The 23,431-nt window shown below is 40.9% G+C and overlaps 1 protein-coding gene across 1 annotated transcript; it reads left to right on the top strand.

Annotated features, from left to right (window-relative positions):
* Nucleotides 1–7,205: 7,205 nt before the first annotated feature.
* On the top strand, nt 7,206–22,026 carry LOC104158241 (vesicle-fusing ATPase-like; the record flags this gene model as incomplete). The annotated part of the gene is made up of 6 exons (XM_009695831.1): nt 7,206–7,291; nt 13,146–13,245; nt 16,002–16,041; nt 19,847–20,013; nt 21,212–21,319; nt 21,951–22,026. Coding segments are annotated over 6 exons (577 nt in total), but the record flags the coding sequence as incomplete, so codon positions are not given.
* Nucleotides 22,027–23,431: the final 1,405 nt, after the last annotated feature.

The raw sequence follows: 23,431 nt of genomic DNA, 5'->3' as shown, positions 1-23,431 counted from the left end.
TTCTAAATAAATGGAAAGAAATTTACATCCATTAGGTGTCCTCACAGCTAGTGTGTCAGAATCCTGTGACTTGCATCCTAGGCTAATACCTTTGACATGGTTGTGTGATGTTTCATTCCTTTAAACACTTTTAAAAGAGGTTTAGCTGAAACACAACAAGTAGCAATTCCATGTAATTAAGTTGTTGATCATCTTGGCTCACGGAAGAAATGTGAGGCAACATCCACTCCAAAAATGGATGTGTTAGTTACAAATGCACGTATTCTGGGTCGTTATTTCTTCAATGGAAGGTGGAGTTGATGTTCATGCTAAAGTGTCAGGAAATACCTTCCTGGTTATATGGCACAGCAGCACAGATACAGATATGTTTTCTGAAATCTCTTTACTGATCATATTGTAAAGAGCTGGTATGGAGAATGACATCTTTGGGCAGAGCAACCTTTTTAATTAGATTATAGATGCTATACAATACTGGTAGCTTGTTGAAGTTCTCCTTTAGCACACTTGTTTCTTCTGCCCTTTTAGATCATGCAAACCCTTCAGTCTTGGAACTGTAAATTGTGTTTCTGATAACATTGCAAAGTAATGGAAGTAGTACAGGAAATTCCCAAAGCTATGTTTGTCTTCTTAACCACACTGGGTAAAACAGCATTGGCGTTACAAAGCTCCTATTGCAGAGCTGAATTCATTTAGCTGTAAACTTTGCAAACAAAGGGTAAGCAGCAGTCACCACCCTAAAAACCAGTATCCTCTAATTGCTAGGATAGGCACTTCCCTCTTAATCAAGTGGCTTTCATGTGCTAAGACAGAAGTAATTTCTAGATTACTGCCCAGGCCCACGAGGGGAGCACACGTCTGCTATTAGATAAAGAAAATGGAAAAACGTGTTTATTGTATATAAAGAACTGCCAGTGAGGACTAGTTGGCACCCTTGCTGATGACTGGGCTCAACTGCCTTTGCTTAGGTAGATAACTCTATTTATTATCAGATGAGAGACAGAAAGTTATTGGTGGTGCAGGCATGAAACAATGTGGGGAAAAACCTGTTCCCTGTTTCATTTCCAGCCCTGGGTGATTCAGAAGGTGGTGATGTGAACTCTTCCCTCTCTCATATTTTATGCTGTTTCGGCTTCTGTGTCGGCTGGCAGCTGGTGTGTACGTGGCGTAGCTGTGTTTGCCTTGGTGCCCCCTCGCTCGCCTGAGCGAGCACGCGGGGTGATTCATACTGGTGGGAGTGTCATGTTTGGGGTGTGTGGGAAGGAGGGTTGCATCTCATCCGTTGTTCTGGTAGGGAGTCTGTATTGAGGCTGTCTTGCTTTTTGGCTTGCTCGAAGTTCCCAGGCTTTGACAAAAATTTGAATATTAATTCTGAGATTTTAGCTTTCCTAATGTGTTCTTCTTTAAATAGGAGAAAAAATTGGTATTTGTGAGCTTGTTATCCAGAGAGAATGCGGCTCCTTCATGATGAGAATGAAAGCTTCCAGCAAAGTAAAGTAGAGGTCAAATGGAGCAGATGGAAAGACCGGTCCTGAGCAGCCAGGGCTGCTTGTCCCGAGGGACAGCGTGCTTAACCTGCCGGGCACAGCGGGGCTCTTGCTGAATAGTTGTAGATTTGGAAAGGAAACCTGTCCTGCCAAGCCTGCTGTTCCAAAAAGTTATTTGTAGGTGATTGATCTCTTTTTGTAGCTGCAGAACTCTGGAAGCTTTATTCAAGTATTGAGATGTCCAGAAAAACCTTCTGCAAACTAGTAACTTCCTTATTTATTTTTTTTGTTTTGTTTAAAAATTTTAGAAACACAGCATTTAGGACATCTTCTGTTGCTGAGTCTGGTCTCTGATGTAGACATCATGTCACTCCTTTCATAAATATTACTAAATGCCTTCTTTAAAGGAGTTTTGGTTTTGTCTTTACTGCTTCTCGCTATAGGCTATTGCAGTGTTGGCTTTCTCTTCTGGTTAGGAACCCGTTCTTAACTGCTAGTCAGTAGCTGTGATAGTGTTGCTATTGTTTTATACCAGTTTCTTCTGTCCTTTAATGTAGAGTTGTTTTTCCTCTCCATTATTCAGCTATGTGGTGTATGTAGAGATAAAATAGTCATAATCCTCCTCAGGCTTTCCTGTGCTGGGAGAGCTTGATTTGACTCCTCCCAGGCTATTGTTGACCCAGCTCTGCTGCAGCTCATCTTTCTGTGTGTGAGTGCTGGTGTTTGTCATCCGTGTGCAGCAGGCTCCTGATGTTTGCAGTTTTCATGTTCATCTCAGATTCTGTTGTCACTTGATCCGTTGGATTTTAGATCCAGGCTGTATTGGGCAATGTTTTGTGCATGTCTGCTTTCCATCAGGAGCATAATCCTGGATAATGTGGGGTCTACATATTATCATTTCGGTTCCCTGCTTACCTTCAGAACTCCTTTAATATATTAATTCTTCCTTTCAGTATTGAAACTTAATTTTATTTGCAGACTTTTAGTGATGAATGTTTGGACTTTGAACACCTTTGAGTCAGCAGTGCCACCGAGGAGGCACACATCTGCTCTGTCCCTAGTAAATACAGACTAAACTTTCTTCCCCAGAGTAACTTGTGCACAAGTTCTTCATTATGCTCTTTGGGTGATGAAGCTCTGGGCTTAGAGGTACTTTGATGCCTAACAGCTGTTATAGTAGGGCTTAAATGCTTTTTTGGGGTGGGGATCCCCACTTCTGTGCAACTGGCAGTGAACTCTACAGAGGAAACTTAAGTGGCTAGTACCCAGAGTTGTGTTTCGTAACACTTGTCTGCCAAGATCTGCATGACAGAAATGATAATGTGTACATATGCATATATAACTATGTTTTACACAAAAGCAAATTTTAAATATACAACACTATAGCAATATTTGTCTTACACAAACCGCATAGAAACAGTACCCAGGAAAAAAAACCTGCCTCGGCTTTAGAAGCTGTTTCATAATCTGGTGGGTAGGATTAGGAAATTAAACAAGTTAAGCTGTTTCAAATGAAGAACATCTCTGCTTTAGCATTTAATGTTTTAGCTCTTCTGTTCAGTAACAATGGACAGGTAGTAGTGCACTTCTATTATGCGCCACTAACTTATCGCCTATGGGGTCTGAGTAATGGGAAATGTGGTTTTTTTTTTTTAGCTTCCTCTATCATCAGCCTTAATAATTCACAAATATTAACTGTATTTTTGTAATCTGTGCTTGCCCACGCAGCGATGTAATATTGTGTAGTATGTGTAATATTCCAGAGATTTTATTATTCATTCTTTTCTCCAGTGATATTTTAAACCAGCAGTGCTTTACTTTTGCTTCAGATGCTTGTTTTGAAATTCAGAAGGAGTAAAGATGTGTTTTATGTATGTATGAAAATATCCAAATAACTTAGCGTTGCTTTCTGGGCTGAGCTCTCCTAAAATGCAAGAAGAAATCAGTTTCATATTTCCGTGGAGGAAAACTGGAATCCCTGCAACTTTGAAAAATAAGTCTGTGAAAGATCAGGTGTTGCAGTGGTTGTTTCTGTTATGAAGCAATTTGGGGCAACTTTTACTTTATAAAATATGTCAGCGTCATTGAGCTTCATGGAGCTGGATTTTCATGGTTAGCGTCAGCTCAGTAGCAGAGAAGTAGAGGCAACATTACTGCTTTGTCATAAATCCAAAGGTGATGTCCTTCACGTTTGTCTTTCAGCATGAGATCTATCAATGCATCATGTGGTCTCGTTTTTCTCTTGGTGAACAGAAGGAATATTGGAGTAGACCTCTGCATAGACGTGGATTTAATAGCAGATGCTGCATGACATGACCGATGATGGATGCCTCTAGCTGAGGAAGCTTTAGAAGGAAGGCACTGTCTCAGATGTGGAGTCACCTCCCTATAACTTCGCTGTCCTTGGGGTCTCCTCCTTGCATAATCCAGAACAATAACTGGAGGCAAGGGGGTCCTCTTTTGCTACTTCCAGCCTAATATGTTTATACTGTGGGCACAGGCATGACTGCAACCTGTGAAGATGTCACCTTCAAACTAGTATTGACAGTGGTGTAACTGCAGCACGTGGCATTCACTGTCAACTGCAAGACCTGCTCTAGTGGTTTGCTAGAGCTGAGCTTTACGTTGCCTTGCCTAGTTGCTAGCAGTAACCTACTAGTTAGCTTAAAATTAGCTTGTGTAAATATACTTGAAAATTTCTTAGACATACTGTTAAGGATTTTGCTTCCTCTGTTCCCTGACGTGTGGTGTGCAAGTGCAGGCAATAAGAGGGTTGGACAGCAGAGAGGGTAGAGGGTGCAGAGTTCTGGGAGTCATCATGCTGGTATCATGGGAAGCCGGAACCCAAAATACAAGAACTTGAAGTGTTCCTTGATGGTGCAACTGCTGGCATATGGCCCCTAGGCTCTGGTGGCTCACGTTACAGCTCTGACTGCTGTGTTTATGTCAGGAAAACTTACTCAGGAGTAGCCGATGCCTGTGTCCTTGCTGCGGCAGCTCAGTTGCTTGACAGACAGACAGGAATCCCTGTGAGCGGTGGTTCTGGGGATATGACCACTGGGGTGAGGAGAGGGGAGGTAAGAGGAAGCTACTGCAATTCCCTGGAACGGTGCACTCCTCCTTCTTCTCTGGGTGCTTTCGAGTTTAATCGTCATCTCTTACACGACCAGATTTCCTCAAATTGTCCCTTCTACACTCGTGAAAACCTGTGTTCATTGGGTGACACCCTTTTCTTGCACAAGCTGTATTATGTTAGAAACACTTCTGTGTATTGATAACCTATCAAAGTTCTGCAAAATCTTGGAGCTTGAGGAGGGCACAGTATATGTAAATCCACAAAATGCTGGTAGCACAGCACAGATTACAGATGCGATCTGAAATGTTGGTCATTGCCAAGGGAGAAGAGGGCTTCTGCCAAACATCCCAGAAGGAGAATGAGCCAGGCTATGGGATGGCTAGCACAGTTGGTGCTGATACTGCTGCAGAAGCAGCTACGTTATTTCATGTGTCAGATACCCAAGGATGTTTTGCCACACATCTATCATATTGTGGAGCTTGCAAAAGGAGCACTTGGTGCTGGATTTGAAATGTATTACTTTCGCTTTAAGGAAATGCATCAATATAAGCTTGCATGTTCCCCAGTGCGGACAGGAATAATGCAGAAGAATGGTGACTTTGCCAGGCGCTTGCTGTTAACGTGTAGGAAGCAGTTTGTCAGCAAGGATTAAAAATGCAATTGAGGACTAGTGCTGTAAAAAGGTTTAATCCAGCAGCTCTGTGTTCAGTTTTCTCCAGAAATAGCCTACCTAATGTGTTTTATCAGGGCATACCCTTCACAAAATAGTCCCCTTGGAAATGGAAGAAGAAATGCTAAAATGGTGAATGCTTTTTTGTGTGAAGTGCCCAAAGATGGTGAGCCTTAACAGGCAGGTTGTGTATTTCAGAAGTCCACTGATGGACATGTATTTTTTTTTATTACAGGAATATTTAATTGAGTCTCTTATTAGACTTCAGATTCAGATAGATAAAATGTGTTTAAAGGCTGAAAATGGAATCCTTTTCTGTTGTCACATGTGTCAAGGGCAATTGAGCATTTTTCAGTAAAAATAATGAATTAGTCCTTTTCTAAATAGCAGGTACTCCAGAAGAATTACATTGCGACATAAAAAGTTGATTTGAGCTATAGGGCAGGCTTACTTCAGTCCACATGGAGATGAATTTTCTCTGATTCTTTGCTCGAATGGCCCAGAGGGGTAGGAGGAGAAAGGTTGAGCAGGACGTTAACTCTTGGGAAATTATCTAGATGTGTGCATTAGGATCAGTGTGTTTCTTTCTCTTGTTGCTGGTATTTAAGGGTATCTTAAGAGAAAATCCATTCTGACTTGCTTTTGGCAATAGATTGACACTGACAAATAGTTTCTGTTGCACTGCCTGCGAACTTGTATCTGACAAAGAAAATAGTTGTGCTTTAATTCTAAAGATAACATCCTGGTGGGTCAAATTTAGCTTTTCTCCAAATTAATTTTTTTCAGTCTATAGCTAATGATAGAAACATCTTGCCTTTTCCATCCTTTTCTCCACTTCTAGAGGCATTTTGAGCCCAATTTTCATCTTTCAACCATTGTTTTGTGGAATAATTCAGCAGAAGCAAATGGGGTTAGGGATGTATATGTTAGGGTGCATACGCTACATGCTGCCTCATAATGAGGATGGGGTAGCCTGGGCTGAGAGTGATGGTATTTGGTTATTTTAGCTGCTCATTCATGAGTAATAGTGGAGGGAAAAAATTGAACAGGTACTCTTGAAATAGGATTGCTCCTTTGACTTTAGAAAAACAAAGGGAGGGGGGGAGGACACCCCTACAAAATTTGTTGCAGTGATTTTTTTAATAGTGATAGGCTGGAACTGACTGTTTAACTTATTTTTCTTCTGTTTGTTGCTGATCTGTGATGTTTCCTGTGGAGTAGGAAATATTTGCATCGTGTTATTTCTTTTGAGAAGTTTTACAGAGAGGTTCTGTGGGGTTGGATAGCAGCTGGCTGAGAATTAAACATTCCTGTGGACTTTTCAGTGCTGCCCTGTACTGCGTTGTTTGAAGTATGTATATCCGGAATGGATGTGCTCAATTTTCAGTTTTCTGAGTAATGTCAGGGAAGAAGAAAGGTAACATCTTTATTCTACTCTCTTTTCCCCACGTAGTCTCTATAACCCAGCCCAGCATTCTGAGATAGAGTTACCCAGGGCTGTAGTGGAACTGATCTGTCTCTAGGCTGCTTTGCCATACCAGCTTTCAGAATATCCCAGTGTCTTGTTACTTGGCAAGAAATGCCTTCCAGTGAATGCTTTGATACCTGCTGGCTTGTGGAAGGGTTTGGGGAAGTTGCCTGAACACCAGGATTCACTAGCAAGTTGACAGCATTTGCCTTGCAGGCATTTTCGTGAGGAATTTTAAAGTATTTTTCATAGGTATGCTAGAAAAGGTAAGGTATATTATACTCACAAAATACAGAGATTTTGGGTACAAATACCTGTGACACAGAAGCATTTGGAGAAACCTTGAAGAAAGAGAGGAGCTTGTCAGTGCCAGTGGGCTATTCTCTTGGAGTATGTCAGTACTCATGAGACCTGTTCTGTGGATTTACAGAAGTTTTGAGGCTTGGCTTAGTAAAGGAAAAATAGAATTTTATTTGACAATTTTTTTCCTCTCATTCTTTCTCATAGCCTATGCAAGCAGCAAGATGTCCCACTGATGAACTGTCGTTAACCAACTGTGCTGTGGTGAATGAGAAGGACTTCCAGTCTGGACAGTAAGTGTGCAGTGCTGCTCTTTCAACTTTTAACCAAAAAAGAATTGTTTTCAAAATTTGGATGGAGGTGGAACAAAATTTCAGATTTAGGAAAGTGAATACAGTAGGTTAATTAACAAAGCTTCTGCGTATTTAGAGACCAAAACTTTAAATGTGCCTCCTTCTCAGAACTGGAAATACTAAAAAAAGGGTAAATTTTTGTCTGAAGCATTTTTTCCTTGGGAACTGGATCTGCTTAACTAATTACAATCACTATTTTAATGGAAGACTTCAGGCCTTTTTTGACCTTTTTTTGTTTTGTTTTCGCTGTTGTTCCTGTTTCATAGTTAGAATATTTGAACTATTTCAAGTAGATTTTTATCATTTAACTGTGTTACTAGGGGCATCTTCTCACTTCTCATATTGTGTTGGAGTGCTGAGCAGAGTCAGTAGAAACTCACTTGTTCTGGGGGTTTTCATGCACTAGAACAAAAGGAGAAGGCAACCAGAGTGTGGGCACAACAATTTGGATTCTTTAATTACAGTTCTAGAGTGACTGATAGAAGCTGACTCTGGGTTTTACTTTTGTGAAAAGGGTAGAAAACACATTAATTTTTCAGCTCAGACCACGCAGAAAGGCTTTGTATTAAAAGAAGCCAGTTCAAATAATTCGTTTCCTTGCTTTGCTGCATCTGTACGGTCGCTCTCTTGAAGATTTCAGTAGGTGGGTTCGAGACAGAAGTGATTAATTTCAGCAGAAAGAGAGAGTATCACATGCAGCAGAAGGCAGAAGAGCTTGAGTTTGAAAAATGGGAAAAGATACTGAATGATACACTTAGGACTTTAGCATAAAATACTTGGCCCAGATGAATTCTACCAAGGATGGAGAATGAAGTGGCTCTGAACTGCGGGGAACAAGGAGGCGATGTGTTTTAAGACTTGCCTCTTTTTGTGCTGTCAGTCTGCTGTGCTGCTACCCTGGAGAGCTGTCCTGGCCCTTTAGTGATTAACTGAACTGTGATTTCACAAGCCCAACTTCAGTGTAAAATGCCAAAGCAAAACAAAAACACCCTTCCTAAAGAAAAAAACCAACAACAAATGAACAGAACTTTTAGAGTCAGAGGCAGGCAAACATATCTACTTGGACAGGATAGTTTCCTGCTCTCTTCAAATGATGTTTTTCCCCAGGTAGATTTTTTTTTATAAGTAATTGACTTACAAAAATACCTGAACTGAGCATTATACCTCATGCATTATAAAAATGTTAATTTCCTAAAATATGAATGTCCTGGAGGGACCCAGCTTCCAGACCTGCAGTGGCTGGTTGCTTTCCTTTCACTCTGAGAACCCTCTTGCATCGTGTTTGAGGAAGCATACGGGAAGCAATGTCCCGAGACTTGCTTGGTAAGCAGACTGCCCATGATTCTGGCTGTACTGATTCTCCCCAAGAGAGCTGCTTATTTCTAGAAATTGGGGCTCATAAAGAAAGTAACGTATGTTTGGTTGTGAGCAGATGCTATAAATGGCTTTGAAAAATGTAAGACTAGAATACAGAGAAACATCATGATATTCAGCTGCTACTAAAGGACGTAGTCATTCTGCTGCATTGCAGATATGCTGAGCAAGATCATCCTTATGATCTGCTGCAATAAGTTGCACGCAGTCAGCCGGTTTGGTTTCTATCATCCTAACCATGACTGGCTGCACAGAATATATTTCGGTAAGTTACACAAAGGGCTTTGCTTTAACGCTTCCATTTGGTGCTCACGGCGTACAACTGGGAGTTTGACCTTGGATCATTGAGATCGTTTATCCCCAGGATGCTACTGTAGATCTTTTCATGCTTCATTTTCCGTGTCCTGTAAGTTGGACAAGTATGAGTCACCATTTTGTGATGCACGAGTTCATGGGATGTAATGCATTATTATAGTACTGTGTTCGTTTGAGAAGTTGCACCTTCTTAAGTTCCTGTGACATACTTCTATCTTGAGGGCTCCCAATGTATTTTGAGAGAGAAACAAGTGCTGAAAACACCCAGGCAGTGAGAGGGGCAGCAGTCTGGGAGGAAGCCAGGGCAGGTTCTCTCAATGGTGATTTTTTTTTTTTCTGTGTTGAGAACCTACTAATCATTCTTACTTTTTATTCCTGCCTTTTACATGAGAAGACCATCCCTCTTATCTCATGCCAATTTAATTATCTGAAGAGCCCTTGAGGAGCCTTGCTGAATAATTTACATGGGTTTCCAAACATACACAAGAGGAATATCTGCCCATATTGTTCAGATACTTACTGGCACCTTTACATAGATACGTAAGTTATCCTCGCCCTTACAAAAGCTATACTCTTTCTTCACTGACATAAAAACTAATGGACACACAGGTTAATATTATCTATCATAGTTTCTGTTGGTTTGCTCAGCCTGGCCTGCAGACTTACCAGCAGTTTCCTGGGCCCAGTCTGGAGTCCTTCTTAAGAACTGGCATCACAGCCATGTTTTGGTTGTAATAGTTTTAGGCAAGGCTTTACACATGAATTACAGCAGCGGTTTCTGGCCCTGATGACTCATTGTTCCTTTTGTTTGTTTATAAGTAGAAGCTGTTAATGAGGTTGAGATTTCCCCCATGTGTCTCCATGAGCTCTCCAACCTCCTTCCTGGTGAACATCAATGTAGGAAAAGGCATTTAGTTTTTCCTGCTGTTTCCTTATTTTGAACATTCTTAATACTTAGGTTGCTTACAGCCTGTTGGAAACTGCCTGCTCCTGCTGTCTTTGAGAACGAATGTGATTGTTCCTGTGCCTTTTGGAGATTTTTCTCAAAGAACCTGTCAGGATTTGACCCTTCCTAATCTTTTTACATGGCTAGAGATTTCTTTCAGAAAGCTGATTAATTTTTTTCTGTTTGTTTGTTTTTTCTTTTTTGCTTCATGGCATCTATTTGCCTACTATTAGGCTCTGATAGCTTTCTGGTTTACTGGAAATATTTTTGGTGAATGGTATGCTCCATTACAGTAATTTTGATTTGTATCAAACTTTTGTGGATACCCCCACCCCACCAGTATTTTTACCAGGTATCCTCATTTTCCTGCATTTTGCTTTTTTGAAGTGAAACCCAACAGTGGTGGAGTTTGTTTATTTCTGCAGAGATACTGAGTCTATACATGTTAAAGCCACCCTAGTGTTTTGGGCCAAACTTAGTGCACTGCTTAGGATCCATGTTGGTCTTAAGAAGCTTTAATCTTGAGTCTTTTACTGTCTGATGAGCTGCTTCTAGTAGGGTATTATTTGTCATCAAATGTATTTCTTGGTGAGATATTCCAGTAGCATAGCTGGAACTTGTATTTTATCTACAGGCATGTTTGTCTAACACTCTGCAAAGTAATACCTTGCTTTCCAGTTGGTTGTGTATTGATATTAATTTGAATTACTCAGGCTGATGCACTGTGTGCTGGAAACCTCCTGATTTCAGTCCCGACTTCCTGGACAGCTTCTCTATTTTATCTACTCCTCAATTTAAAATGAAACAATCCTTGGAGCGACATTCGATCTACGAAGGATCATCTCCCCTGACCTGCTGGCAGCGCTCTTCCTAATGCAGCCAGAGATGTTGCTGGCCACCTTTGCTGCAAGGGCGTATTGCTGGCTCATGTTCAACTCATTGTCCACCAGGATCCCAGGTCTTTTTCTGCAAAGCCAGTTGGCTCCCGGCCTGTACTGGTCTTTCCACCCTGTCAAAGTCCCTCTGAATGGCAGCACAATCAGCAGGTGTGTTATCTGCAGACTGGCTAAAGATGCACTCCATCCCATCATCCCGATCATCAGTGAAGAATTTTTGGCCCCATATGGATGCCTGGGGTAGGTACACCCCTAGTGGACTGGCTGAAGCTGGACTTCATGCTGCTGATCACAACGTGCTGAGCCCAGCAGTTCAGGCAGTTTTCAGTCCACCACACTGCCTGCTTACCTAGTCTGTATTTCATCCGTTTGTCTGTAAGGGTTGTTGTGCAAGACCATGTAGAAAGTGTTGCTAATGTTGAGATAAACAATATCCACAGCTCTCCCTTCATCCTCAGAGCTCACTATTTCATCATAGAAAGCTATCATATTTTGGTCAGGCCTGATTTTCCCTTGTAAGTCCATGCTGACTATTCCCAGTCATTTTCTTGTCCTTTAATATGTTTGACTTCCAGGATTAGTTGCTCCATCACTTTCCTAGGGACTAAGGTGAGGCTGACCAGCCTGTAGTCCCTTGGATCCTCCTTCTTGAAGACAGGAGTGACATCTGCTTTCTCCCAGTCCTCAGAAACCTTCGCTGATCATCATGAAGCACCAGTAAATGTCTTGCTCTCCCTCTGTAAGATTTATAGGGAACCATAGCACCTATAATGGGTTTCTGGATTTACGCCTGGGGCAGGAGGAGATGGAAAAGGAAGGGTGTGCATCCCTGCAGCTGGGGTTTTAGGCAGCTAATGGGTGATTTAGGGCCAGGGCCAGTGAAGAGTCAAATCACTGGTCCACTTGACAGAAGTGTTCTTCCTTACCCTGCTATGCCATCAAGCACTAGCAGTCCCTGGAAAGGTTTTGCCAGCTTCCCTGTCTATTTGGGCTAAAGCTAGTGATGTCTAGTGTTTTTTGGCTAGGCAGGCCAGACGTTTCCTGTAGTCTCAAAGGGCCATACATTCTGTTCTACCATGTGACCGAAGCTGTTATGCATACATGATGTAGCCAATGTATACATGTGCAGCAGATCTGCTTTTGGATGGTGCTGTATTCACTGTGCATATGCAAATGAAAGTATATGGAGCATATGTGCATGTAATACATTCAGTGCCAGGGAGGGAGGATGGCCAGGAGCGTGGGCCTTGGCTGTTAGCGTAGTTCATCTAGCCCTTACTTTCTGACCATGGATAGGAGGGCTGGTGAGAGGGGAACAGTACAGGAGTTGGTGGCCTCATATACCCTGTGGGTAGTTAAAGTATGTGCAGTTGTGGAGAAGAAGATGAGATGAAACCTGATTCTACCATCCCCCCTGCCACTGGTACACACAAATCCCATCTTCCTTTTGTTTTGGTTTCTTATGCCAAAAAGAACTCTGCCTATCACAATGTAAGAACTATCAGGCATAGTCTGAAGGTAAGTATAAGCAGCTTTTGAGTATCTTTGTTCCTGACAGCTTCGCTTCTGAGAGTGACAGCCAGGCACATGCACTTGGTGCTGCTGTGTCTGCTCCTGACTGTATTGTTCTGTTTTTGTAACAGTGATTATAAATGGTCTTCAAATGCTGTCTGAGTTCAAGATCTATTGGTCATCGGCAAACAGGAGGAACAGCCTCAGCACCTACGTGATTTTTCTTTTTCTACAGAAATTCCTTCCATTTTTTTTTTTCTGCCATCAAACTTCTAAACAATATACTGAGATCCTTGTATAGGCTTTGCATCAATTTGTTGTTGAAATCACAGTTGGGGGTTACTGCTTGTATTGGGGTAAAATATTGATGCTTTGCTGTTAGATGCTTGAGATGTGAAACTGGTGTTGATTTTTAGATGTAGTAACCTTGGCCTTTGTGGTTATAATTTGGTTCTCACATTTGTATAGTGCAATTCCTGAAGTAAAAGGCTGCTGGTGGGGGAATGTAAGTAGTAATTATTAGTACAATGTCTTGTAGCTGGGCTTTGAGATCACGTTATATCACTGAAGGTGATGGACTGCTGTGAAAGACTGCTGTGTGCCTACATCATGGTGTAGGTCTAAACCTATTATTTTTCCCTTTATAGGACCAGATCTAAGCTGGCTTGTTTCTTTGAATTCTCACAGCACTGAGAGCAATGCAAAATCCTCCCAGGTATATATTGAAGCAAAATACTGTTCTCTCTTCTAGGCATGTCGCTGTGAAGACTTCTCCCAGCCACAAATACATTTTCACGCTGAGAACCCATTCCTCAGTTGTTCCTGGCAGCATCGCATTCAGCTTGCCACAGGTACTATATGGTTTGACTTACCATTTTGCTGTAGAATAAGCAATATCTCTTTTGAGATCAGGATTGAAGGTAACTTCTAATTGGAGGGAGATGTCTGCATAAGTGTATGCTGCAAATTTGATTTCTGACAGCAAAAGTTCAAGGAGACTTTTATTATAACTGAAGCAAACTTGCTTATATTACTTTGATCTATTTTTAGTGCATGGTGGGATAAAGATACCAGAAAAGGTGTAATTTAACCTTTTAAAAACCCACCAGAGACAAACTGTTTAAAAAAGAAAAGCCTAAGCAAAGTCTGCTATTCCTTGTGAATTTTTATTGTTCCCTGGTTTCCCTTGGCTTTAAAGGGTTTTCTTTGCTGTATTGCTCTTTTAAAGACCTGCCAGAGGTTTTATTGACTGTATTCAGTAATTGTTAGTATTTTTAGATGAAAAGAGCAATGAAATGCATAGAATAGATTTAACTTGTCTTCTCTTTCTTAATTAAGTCAAGTTATCACATGTTAAATGATGGTTAGAATAAATAATTAATACAATTAACTTCTAAATAGAAAAATGAACCTTGTAGCCTTTAACTGTCTTACACAGTGAGTCGTATAACATAAAACTGCAACAATCATGATCACTGACTTAATACTTTCATATTTTCCTGCTAGTAGCTGGTTTAGAAGCTGAGTCTCTGTGCTGTGAACACAAGACTTTTTTTCCTCAACAGATGCCTTGGCATAGGCCCTGAAATGACTTTTTGCTTTTTGACATGTTGTTCAAATTCAGATTTGTCCAGATGAGTGGGTGAAGAGGATGTTATGTTAACCATATGTCTAGCTGTGATTTGTGATGTCCAAACTGAAAAGCAGTTATCAGTAGAAGATATTTGTATCACAGGGTTAAAGTAGATGCATACACGGTGTAGGGTTGATTTTTGTAGATTCCAGTAGTGGTTGTAGAGCTGGGAGAGCTCTTCTGCTAAGGAATAAGGTGGACTGCTTACCTCTGAAAAGTGACTATGGTAGTAAGTGTTACAGCTACTGGTAGATGAATATTTTACTTGAGTATTCCTGATGCTGGGTTTTAATTTCCAGTATTTCCTGAAGCCTTGGATAATTGCAACCAGTGTTACACAAAATGTGTGTTTACGTTTTGTATTCATGGATGGTCATGTACTGGACATGGGCTCTAAGACCTCCAAAAAAGTCTGTTTGTTGTGCATTCATTATGCACATAAAGTTCTTGACCACCTTTACTCTGTAATAATCTTAAGTCTTAGGCTTAAAAACCAAAAGCCGTGAAAAACTTTGTATACTGCAGAGCCCAAAAGATGAAGAGCCATGCAGTGATGACAAACTTCTTAGCAGAAAACACCCAAATGAACACAGGAATTGAGCTACATCTCTTACTACAGAGAAGATCCTAACTAATCTTTCTAGCAGAACTTGGATAGCTTTCCTTCCTGTCCTGAAATTTGGTGATAGGCTTAACCTGAAGGGTTTAAACAAAGCCTAGTGTTTGCAGGAGTGCCAGTGTGCCTGCCCACCATTCTTGCACTTGTGGCCACCAGTATCTGGTTCTTCAGGTGACAGTGAGTTTAGGATATCTTTTGCTGAAGAATTGGAGTGTCAAGGGGAGGGGGAGAATTCTTCCTGGCCTTGCAGGTAAATGGTGGAAGCTGTGAAGCATGAGATTAAATATGGAAACATTTGTTTTCACCTTCTTGGGAATGCCAGTAAGTACACGTAAGACTTACTGCTCTGAGCTTTGATTTCTAAGAGGTTGATCTGTGTTATGCCAAGGGAATTCTTTCCTTAAACTTGAACCATGATCATACTGGAGAGGGTGTATAGGGGGAAATTTTCATTTTTTAAAAAAGGTTGTTGTATTCCTTCTCCCAGACTCGTTCCTTCCAGATAGAAAGCCAAACATAAATGAACATAAAGTACAACATTTCAGATGTGATCTTACCAGATCCTTGTGTAATGATACTTAGATATTTTTGTGATTCTTACCTCTCTATGGTTTAGATATTTGAGAGGCCATGAAAACTACATAGCCTGAGGTGTGGACTGTAAATACACACTAGCCGATATGTAACATAAGAGCCACTGGAAAAGTACCATCTTTGCAATTATCAACCCAGAACTTTTGCCATAGTAAAGCTCATAGATTTTCATGTTACGTAATCATTGAACCATTTCCCACTTCTAATGCAGTTCTATTCTGCACAAATTTTTTTAAAGGAATTTGAAGGGACCTAAAGATTTTGAACAGTTTTGTTCTTACTAGTTCTCTCAACAAGTTTTGATTTAGGTAATATTCTACCTTAAAGCACATTACAATAATTTCCTACAACTAGTATATACATGTAGGCTTTTAAAATGATCACAGAGTGTGTAATAGCGTTTCTTGCCTCTTGCACTACCTGTTGTGTGATCAACACCTGAGCTTTGGTGGGGAACTAGCAGAATGACAAGAAGCCCTATGCAGTATGATAATTTATGCCTCCAAGACTGTGGGGTGATGAATAACATGAAGGAGGTTGGACAGAACAATCTCCTGAGGTCAGAAAATAGAATTATTAATAGAAATTACTTGTTTCCTGTTAATTTGGTGGTCTTTGTAAGATCCCATTCTGCCCTTTTTTGCTACTTCTGAAGGCTTTTGTGGGAGAGCTTGGTTTTCTGAGTGAGGATGCTGACTTTGAGTGGGCATTTGTTCTACCAAAGGACAGCCTTTCTGAAATTTTTTGTCTTGTTTTTACAGAGAAAATGGGCTGGACTTTCCATTGGACAAGAGATAGATGGTAAGTCAGTCAGCAGCATGATCGTGGTGTAATTTATAAAAGCTGAATTCCGTGTTTCCACACTGAAGTGAAACTGAATTGGAAAATCTCAGATCTTCAGCCTTTCTTCAGTTAATGTGAGGCCATCCTTAGTGAAAGGGAGTTGCTTTTGTATCTGCAGGTTTTCTGTCTCTTAACATTTTCAAAACCTGGAGAACTATTTTGACTGTTATCTTCAGACATCTGCTAGTATATCAGCATAGCTCTGTATGAGACATCAGTGTCCACATGCAGATGTGACTATTTAACATGTCCTGGATAGTCTGTTCTTGTGGCTTTGGAGAACACTTATTAGCTAACAGAAAAGAGCCGTAGTCTTTGAGAATGTTCTTGGCATCTAAATTTGAATATTGAGAACGGGGAAGTTTTCATGCTAAGAGTTGCCAAAAGCCAGCAGTGTGCTCTGGATAGCTGGAGTGATGAGCTTTGTGAGTAGCACTGATGTTTTCATCAATAACTGACTAGAATGTTCCGCAGTATGATGAAAGGGAAAGGGATGCCATCTTGAGTTTGTGCAAATTGAGGGTTTGTCTTCTAATTTCAAGTCTTAATTGAGCCTGACAAACCTTTACCAGTGTTCAAAGAGGAGTCTGATTTGCGCGTCTCAGCTTGCATGCTGTAGCTTTCATTTATTCTTGCTGTCTGTCACTGTTACCTCTGATTTGTGAACAGTTGGCAGCACTGTCAGTTATAAGTGCTACTGTTTAATCTGTGTATAGCTTCTGGAGTATTGACCAAACTCCTGGCAGCAGCTTCTTATAGGAGGGTCTCCATGTTCTTTGCCACAGCAGATCAGGGTAATGGATAATGTCTGTTCTTTTGACCAGCAGAAATTACCTGTGTGCTCCTGGGGGCAATCATCTCATCCTTTTCTTTGACACAGTTGCTGTGATGAAGTCTGCTCTAATGCTTGGCTGACTTACAGTCACTGAGGTGGAGCAAACTGTTTGTTAGGCCACTCTTGCCATTTGAGGAGTTTACAGCAATTCCAGGGAATTCTTCTCTCATTTGAGGTTTGTGGGCAGAGCTGATGGCTGCATCCTGTGTCAAAAAGTGAGGAGGAACTAGACTGAGAAGTGGTACAGCTGTGGATGTGAGGTACTGTTACGGAAGATTGCTCCTTGGCTGTTTGTTTTCCCAGCTCCTTTGGTCTCAGCAAGTCCATTGGCATGGATCAGTACTCGAGTGTGAAGTCCAAGTCTTTGTGGATCTCTTTTTGTAGTGACAAGCTAGTGTGGGTCTGTTTGCCTCTCTATACAGCTAGCAGCTTGACGGATCTTGCTTGGAAGCCAGTTCTTGCTGGCTGATTTTATTTTGTTTTTTAAACTGAAGAGTAACCTATAATGAGGAGGGGAGATCCATAAATTAATTTGTTTCTCACCCTTTGGTTGCTGATCAGTAACATGTGCCAACTGGCTTTCAGATAAATGCTTTTTAGTACTAAAGTTACCTGGGGAAAGAAACACTAATATTCAGCATGATTAGCTGCTAGAGCAGATTTGTGATTGTACTTGTACTAGACCTTGCTATAAACTTACCAACTATGTGGGAACATGTATTAAGAAAAATAATGCAGTGATTTTATGCAGAGTGACTAAATGTCATATGACTCCCTGTTGAATATAAAGGATGTGTAAAGCTATTCTGCAGGTAGGGAGAAGTATTCATAAAACTAGAGATCTACCAGGACTCTCTTTCTGTCTTGTTCCCCTGATAAAGTGAAAACTATGTTTTAAATGTCAGTTTTAAAAGCGGTCCACTGCTTAGTAGTAGAGTGAAGCTGAGTCCCATTGAGCCCCAAATGACGTGGCAAAGGTTTTCTGGATGAGAAAATCTTGTAAATTTGCCTTTGTGGAAGAGTTGAGTGCCTTGAATGGATGCAGTTATCTTGCCTTGGTTCAGCTTCATCAGCTCCCATGTTACAGTCGGAGATGTGGACTTGGAACCGGGGGCTGGCTGCTTCAGCTGCATTCTCGGCACCAGGAGGTCACTGCTGCCTTCTCAGACTGCCTCTCTGTTTCTAGGACATTACAGGCTTCTGAAGGTGATGCTGTATATTGCTTACTGGACTGCATCCCCAGTGGTGCATTACTCTTCTCCTCTGTACCAGCCATCCCCAGCATTCAGTCCTTGATGTAAGAACTACTCACATTCACTTGACACCACGGTTCTGTCCTGTGACCAGATTCAAGGACTGATATTCTTTTGTTTGACAAAGCCCTGAGATAAGGCAAGTAAAAGGAAATAACTGCCCTGAAGTGACCTGCAAGGTAAAAAGAACTCCTGTTGTGCCCCTGCAGGACCAAAGCCCCTCCTTTATTAGCTATGGCTTATTTGATAACCCTGCTGTCATATCCCTTTTTGAAAGAACTAGTTGATATAGTAGATACACCTCAATTCGGGAAGTGGTTTAGTGTTTCATCTTTATCTCTATTTCCTGGAAGATCTTTTTTTGACAGCTCGTTTATAGGTGGCCTATTCCTATACCAAGAAAGATGTTAAATGTGCATGCTGGGATGACCTGTGTGTCTGCTGGTAACAACTCAAGCAAGAGACAGACTCTCTTTATTCTCATGAATGAATCGTGTGTCATAACATGCTAGATGCTTGTTTTGATGCCACATCTTCCCAGGAATCTGAAGGTTTATTCTAGAACCATTCTACAGTCAAGAGGCTTGTTAGGAAATTGTAGGTTATATGTGAAGTACGTTTCCCTTATTCACCTCCTACTGCTTTATCCTTAGCTGTGACTTCTGTATCAGATGAGACTTTCTTCTCTAGATTCCAAGCAAACCTATAATGTTCCTCAGTCTCCTGGAGAAACATCCACTTCTGTCCTTTGCTGCAGTCTGGTTTGTGAATTATTGGGACTATCTGCTTTGTGAGATCCTGTCCCTCTGATCAGTTGTGCTGACGCAGTATCTCTGATGTTGTGGACTGTGCTCTTCTTTCCTTTCTGTCCTCTTTCTTCCAGTGGCAACAGCCTTAAGTGGCATCTTGTTTTTGACATGGTGTAACTTGGGACCTATGTGGATTAGGTGCCGTTGGCAATGATTGTGAAGTACCTTCCATCCCACTTTGCTTTCTGCCTCCTTTCAAGGGCTGCTCAGTTGATTCTGCCTTACTGAAGGTAACCTGGGGCATGTTAGGATAGGCCCAAGTGCACCTCTGGGGTAAGGACTATTTCCTCTGTGTCCGAGACAAAGGGTAGTTGATGCTTCCTTCTGGGCTGTAGAAGCCTGATAGATTATATTACTGCACTTGAATTTGCAGGTAATCTAACTTTCTGCTACCTAAGCTGGAGAAGAGCTAGTCAATCTGTTGCTACAGAAAACCAGTTATGACCTCTTGTCATTGCTTTTTTTGGGCAAGACTACTCTTAATGCTTCCTTTTGGGCTTTCAGAAGACATGTCATCCAAACCTGTAGATGTAGCTATCATGGTACCTACAGCATGTGTGAATTTGCTTTCATTGTCCTCATCCCCCAAAGCTTGTATGATGTTTGAGCTGCTTTAAAGGAGACTATTATATAGTTTTTAAAGAAATGCATGAATTTTCAGTGGAGATACATTTGCTGTAGTTTTGAGCTTGTAGTAGAACATGGTTGTAAGGGAAATAAGGGTCTCTATCAGAAGTAATATGTTCAATTTTATTAAGTACTCATTCTGAATGGAAGAATATGTATTGCCAAACTTGCAGTATGTTTAATACATTGTGGGGGACGTTGCTGTTCTGAAATGTGCCGTGTTTTTTTTTTTTTAACAGTTTCCTTGTACGCTTTTGACAAGGCTAAGCAGTGTATTGGCACAATGACAATTGAGATCGATTTTCTGCAGAAGAAGAGCATTGACTCCAACCCCTACGACACAGACAAGATGGCTGCTGAATTCATCCAGCAGTTCAACAGCCAAGCCTTCTCAGTAGGCCAGCAGGTGTGGGTTTTGTTTTGATTTTTAAGGCTAAAATGTTCTTAAGTAACAGGCGCATGCTGGTACTGCAGCAATGTAAAATACTGAAGAATGCCTAGGTACCAACTGTGCTGCAAAGGACAGCTAATAGGTGGAAATTGTTTATTGTGTGAATGGTTTCTTTATTAAAAGTTAAACCATCATGACTTTCACTGAGAGCATGAGCAGAGTGGTTTAAAATCTGCCTTTTCCTTCTTTAAAGAAGTCTGTCTGTCTTTGTGAGGAAAATTGCAAGGCTTGAGAGAGCTGGGTTCTCTCTCTGTTGTGACCTGGTTGGATATAAGTATGGCAGCTCCTGGAATCTTTTGAGAAGTAACTTTTGTCTTCCTTCTATGTAATATCAAAAAGAACACTAGTTTAAATTAATTCTCAGTAGCATCTTTCAAGTGCAGTGTGTTTTATTGTAACATTTATTGCTACTTTATGGACTCCAGTAGTAAAATAGGTATGAAGCATTTGACTTAAGGATTTCTGAAAGCCGATGACCTTATAATTGAGCCTTCTCAGCTCTGCAGAAGATGGGCTTCTGTCCCTGTGAACATCTGTGGTAGCCTCTGGTTTGCCATATTCTCAGGACAGGTTGAGGTCTGTCTGTCATAGTAGTTCACAACTTGCAGGGTCTAAATCTTAAGTTGGTTGCAGATGTAATCTTGGAGGAAAGGAATTGTGCAGAGACAGCCTGCTTTTCTATGAGATGGATGCTACTTCTTGTAATATTCATTTTGTCTCTCATTACTCTAGCACTATTTTTGAGGTATCCTTGTCAAATGAAATGCAAAAAATCTAAAAGGTTTGAGCTAAATTGTTCTCCTTGCCTAGCACAAATATTTAAAGTGAGAGGAAAATGTCAAGAGATGATACAGAACATTTAGCCAGGGAGAAGGCAGGGGGAAAAGAGAAGCTTTTCTTGGAAGGAGAATTTTTCTTTGAGTTTTTCCAATGGACTTCATTTCTGCTACTTTTGATCTGTTACTTTTAAGTAAGGGACATGAAAAGGTCATGTTCAGTACACCAGTCCTTTACAGGGTAAAAACTAAGTGGAATTTGTTGGGTGGTAAACTTAGTCTTCAGGCCTCTTTCTTTTCAAATCTTAGTAGCCTTGTTGAAATCCTTTTTAGATTTTTAATGAGTTAAAATTCTCTTCTGTTTTTTCTTTCCCCAGCTTGTGTTCAGCTTTAATGACAAACTTTTTGGCCTGTTGGTAAAGGACATGGAAGCTATGGACCCCAGCATTCTCAAAGGAGAGTCTGGAGCAAGCAAAAAGCAAAAGGTAGGCTCACAGGAATTCATGTTCATTCCCTGGGAACTGCAGAGATTCAAGTACTGATCAGATCTTGCTGCAAGGAGGAATTTGGGTTACTTGCATTTGGAGAAGTTGCACCTTTGTTTCATCTGGCTGCATGTTTTGCATCAGGGAAGATAAGGAGCATTGTTTTCAGTTTAATGCAGTATCCTGTGCTTGTGTAGTTGGGAGCTTAGAGTTGCACCCACTAAAGTGCAGAGTTAGGGCTGATACAAGGAATATCTTTTGGTCTTTATGTACTAATTCATGGAAACATCCTCTCTTGAGCATCTTTGTCTTCCAGATATGTCCAATTTTGATTTTTTCCTTCTGTGCAAAGGACATGATTTTATTTTCTTCTTTACTTGCTAGATCTTGCTGAAATAAAATAGTTGGTTTTGAACTAAACAAATAACTTTAAAAAGCAAATTAATTATACCTGATGAGTGTCTGCATTGAATGCTGTTAGTTTTAGAGGAGGTGTTGGTATTTCACATTCTTCCAAATGATGCTCGTAGTGGATCTTTTGCTGCTGTTCTTGCCTTCTGAGATGTGTTTGGAGCAATCTAAGTTGAGCCTAATGACTTGATGTAATTATTTTTTTCCCTCTCTTTTGCAGATTGAGGTTGGTTTGGTTCTTGGAAACAGTCAAGTTGCCTTTGAGAAAGCTGAGAACTCCTCTCTCAATCTGATCGGTAAGTGCCACTATATCCAAAGAGATAAATAATGCTTGAAGTTTGCTGTTTTTCTGGCCCCAGAGACTCATATTTCTCAAAGATTAATTTTTTTTCTTTTTTTCTTTTTTCCTGGTTACATCTGTTGACCTAATCCATTGAAAACTGCATCTCAAAATTTGTCCCAGGTACCTGTAAACTAGCAGGTGACTGTATTTGATCCCTTAGGAACCTGTCACACGCTTTAGAAAGCAGTTTGTAGATACTCAGCACTCTTTTGAAAACCTCTGCACTGAGAAGACACCATCCCTCCGGCAGACTTTGCTGCTTCTAAACAGGGGCTCTGTGAAAGTCACTGTCCTCCCAGCATGAAGCTCCACAGCTGACCAACATACTGCAGCAGTTCTGTGGGTCTCTGTAGTATGCTTACCACCGCAATGTATCTAAAATACAGAGACAGAGATAGGAGGAGAAAAGGTGCGTGTGACTTGGGAAATTCTGACAACAGCAAATTGAGTTAGATGAGTAGAGAAGTTAACCTGCACTCCTAGGCCCAGGTTAGAAAGGTACATTGGACCAGTAGATCCAGCAAAAGACAGCAGCTAGGTGAAATATTTAACACATTAAACATCAGAGAATGATATTTTCAGGGACACTAACAAGCCAACACCTCTTTAATTAATTAAAACAGCAGGGAAATAGGAAATTGAAAACTTTTTTGAATGTGAGGCTGAAATTTCAAAGTGAGTACAAAACTTATGAAAGTCCCATCTCTAATGAGATCTCTCCTTCAAGGAGAGAGGACAGCTTCTGAAAAGGAGTTCAATTTTCTTGACTTCTGAAAATCCCGCTCTTCAGAAACTGATGACAACTGCAAAACACAGCACAGGGGGTTCATTGTGTGTTTTAACTGTTTACACAGCAAGACTATTAACAAAAGTATGAACTTTTTTTAAAGAGACAGTTTCTAAAATCTTCAGGTAAACAAATTTTTATGCACTATTTCAGACTTGACTAGCAAAAAAATCAGGGAATAATTCATGTGTCCTCTGCACATTCATTTAGAAAGAAACTGGTGTAGGGCTAGGGAGGAATTGGGTGTGTTCCCATAGAGCCACCAGTTTGAATGATGGGGACCTGGACCACAAAGTGCCCAGTGAGGGCACCTTCCCTACGCTTGGCTTGTGTGTGCACTGGGACCGTGGTGGCTGTCCTGCAGAACAGATACACACTCTGTTAGTCTGGCTGCTCCTTTTCTTACCAGTGTGTCCTTTTGGCTGGGATAGAGTCAGTTTTTTTCCTAATAACTGGTATAGTGCTGTGTCTTTTGGATTTAGTAAGAGAATAATGTTGATACCACACGGATGGTTTAGTTGTTGTTCAGTAGAGTTTACCCGAAGTCAAAGACTTTTCAGTTTCCCATGCT

The sequence above is a fragment of the Cariama cristata genome, unplaced genomic scaffold, assembly GCF_000690535.1.
Source record: "Cariama cristata isolate BGI_N322 unplaced genomic scaffold, ASM69053v1 scaffold39862, whole genome shotgun sequence".
In the NCBI taxonomy this organism is placed as follows: Eukaryota; Metazoa; Chordata; class Aves; order Cariamiformes; family Cariamidae; genus Cariama; species Cariama cristata.
This window is presented reverse-complemented; position numbering and strand designations above follow the sequence as displayed.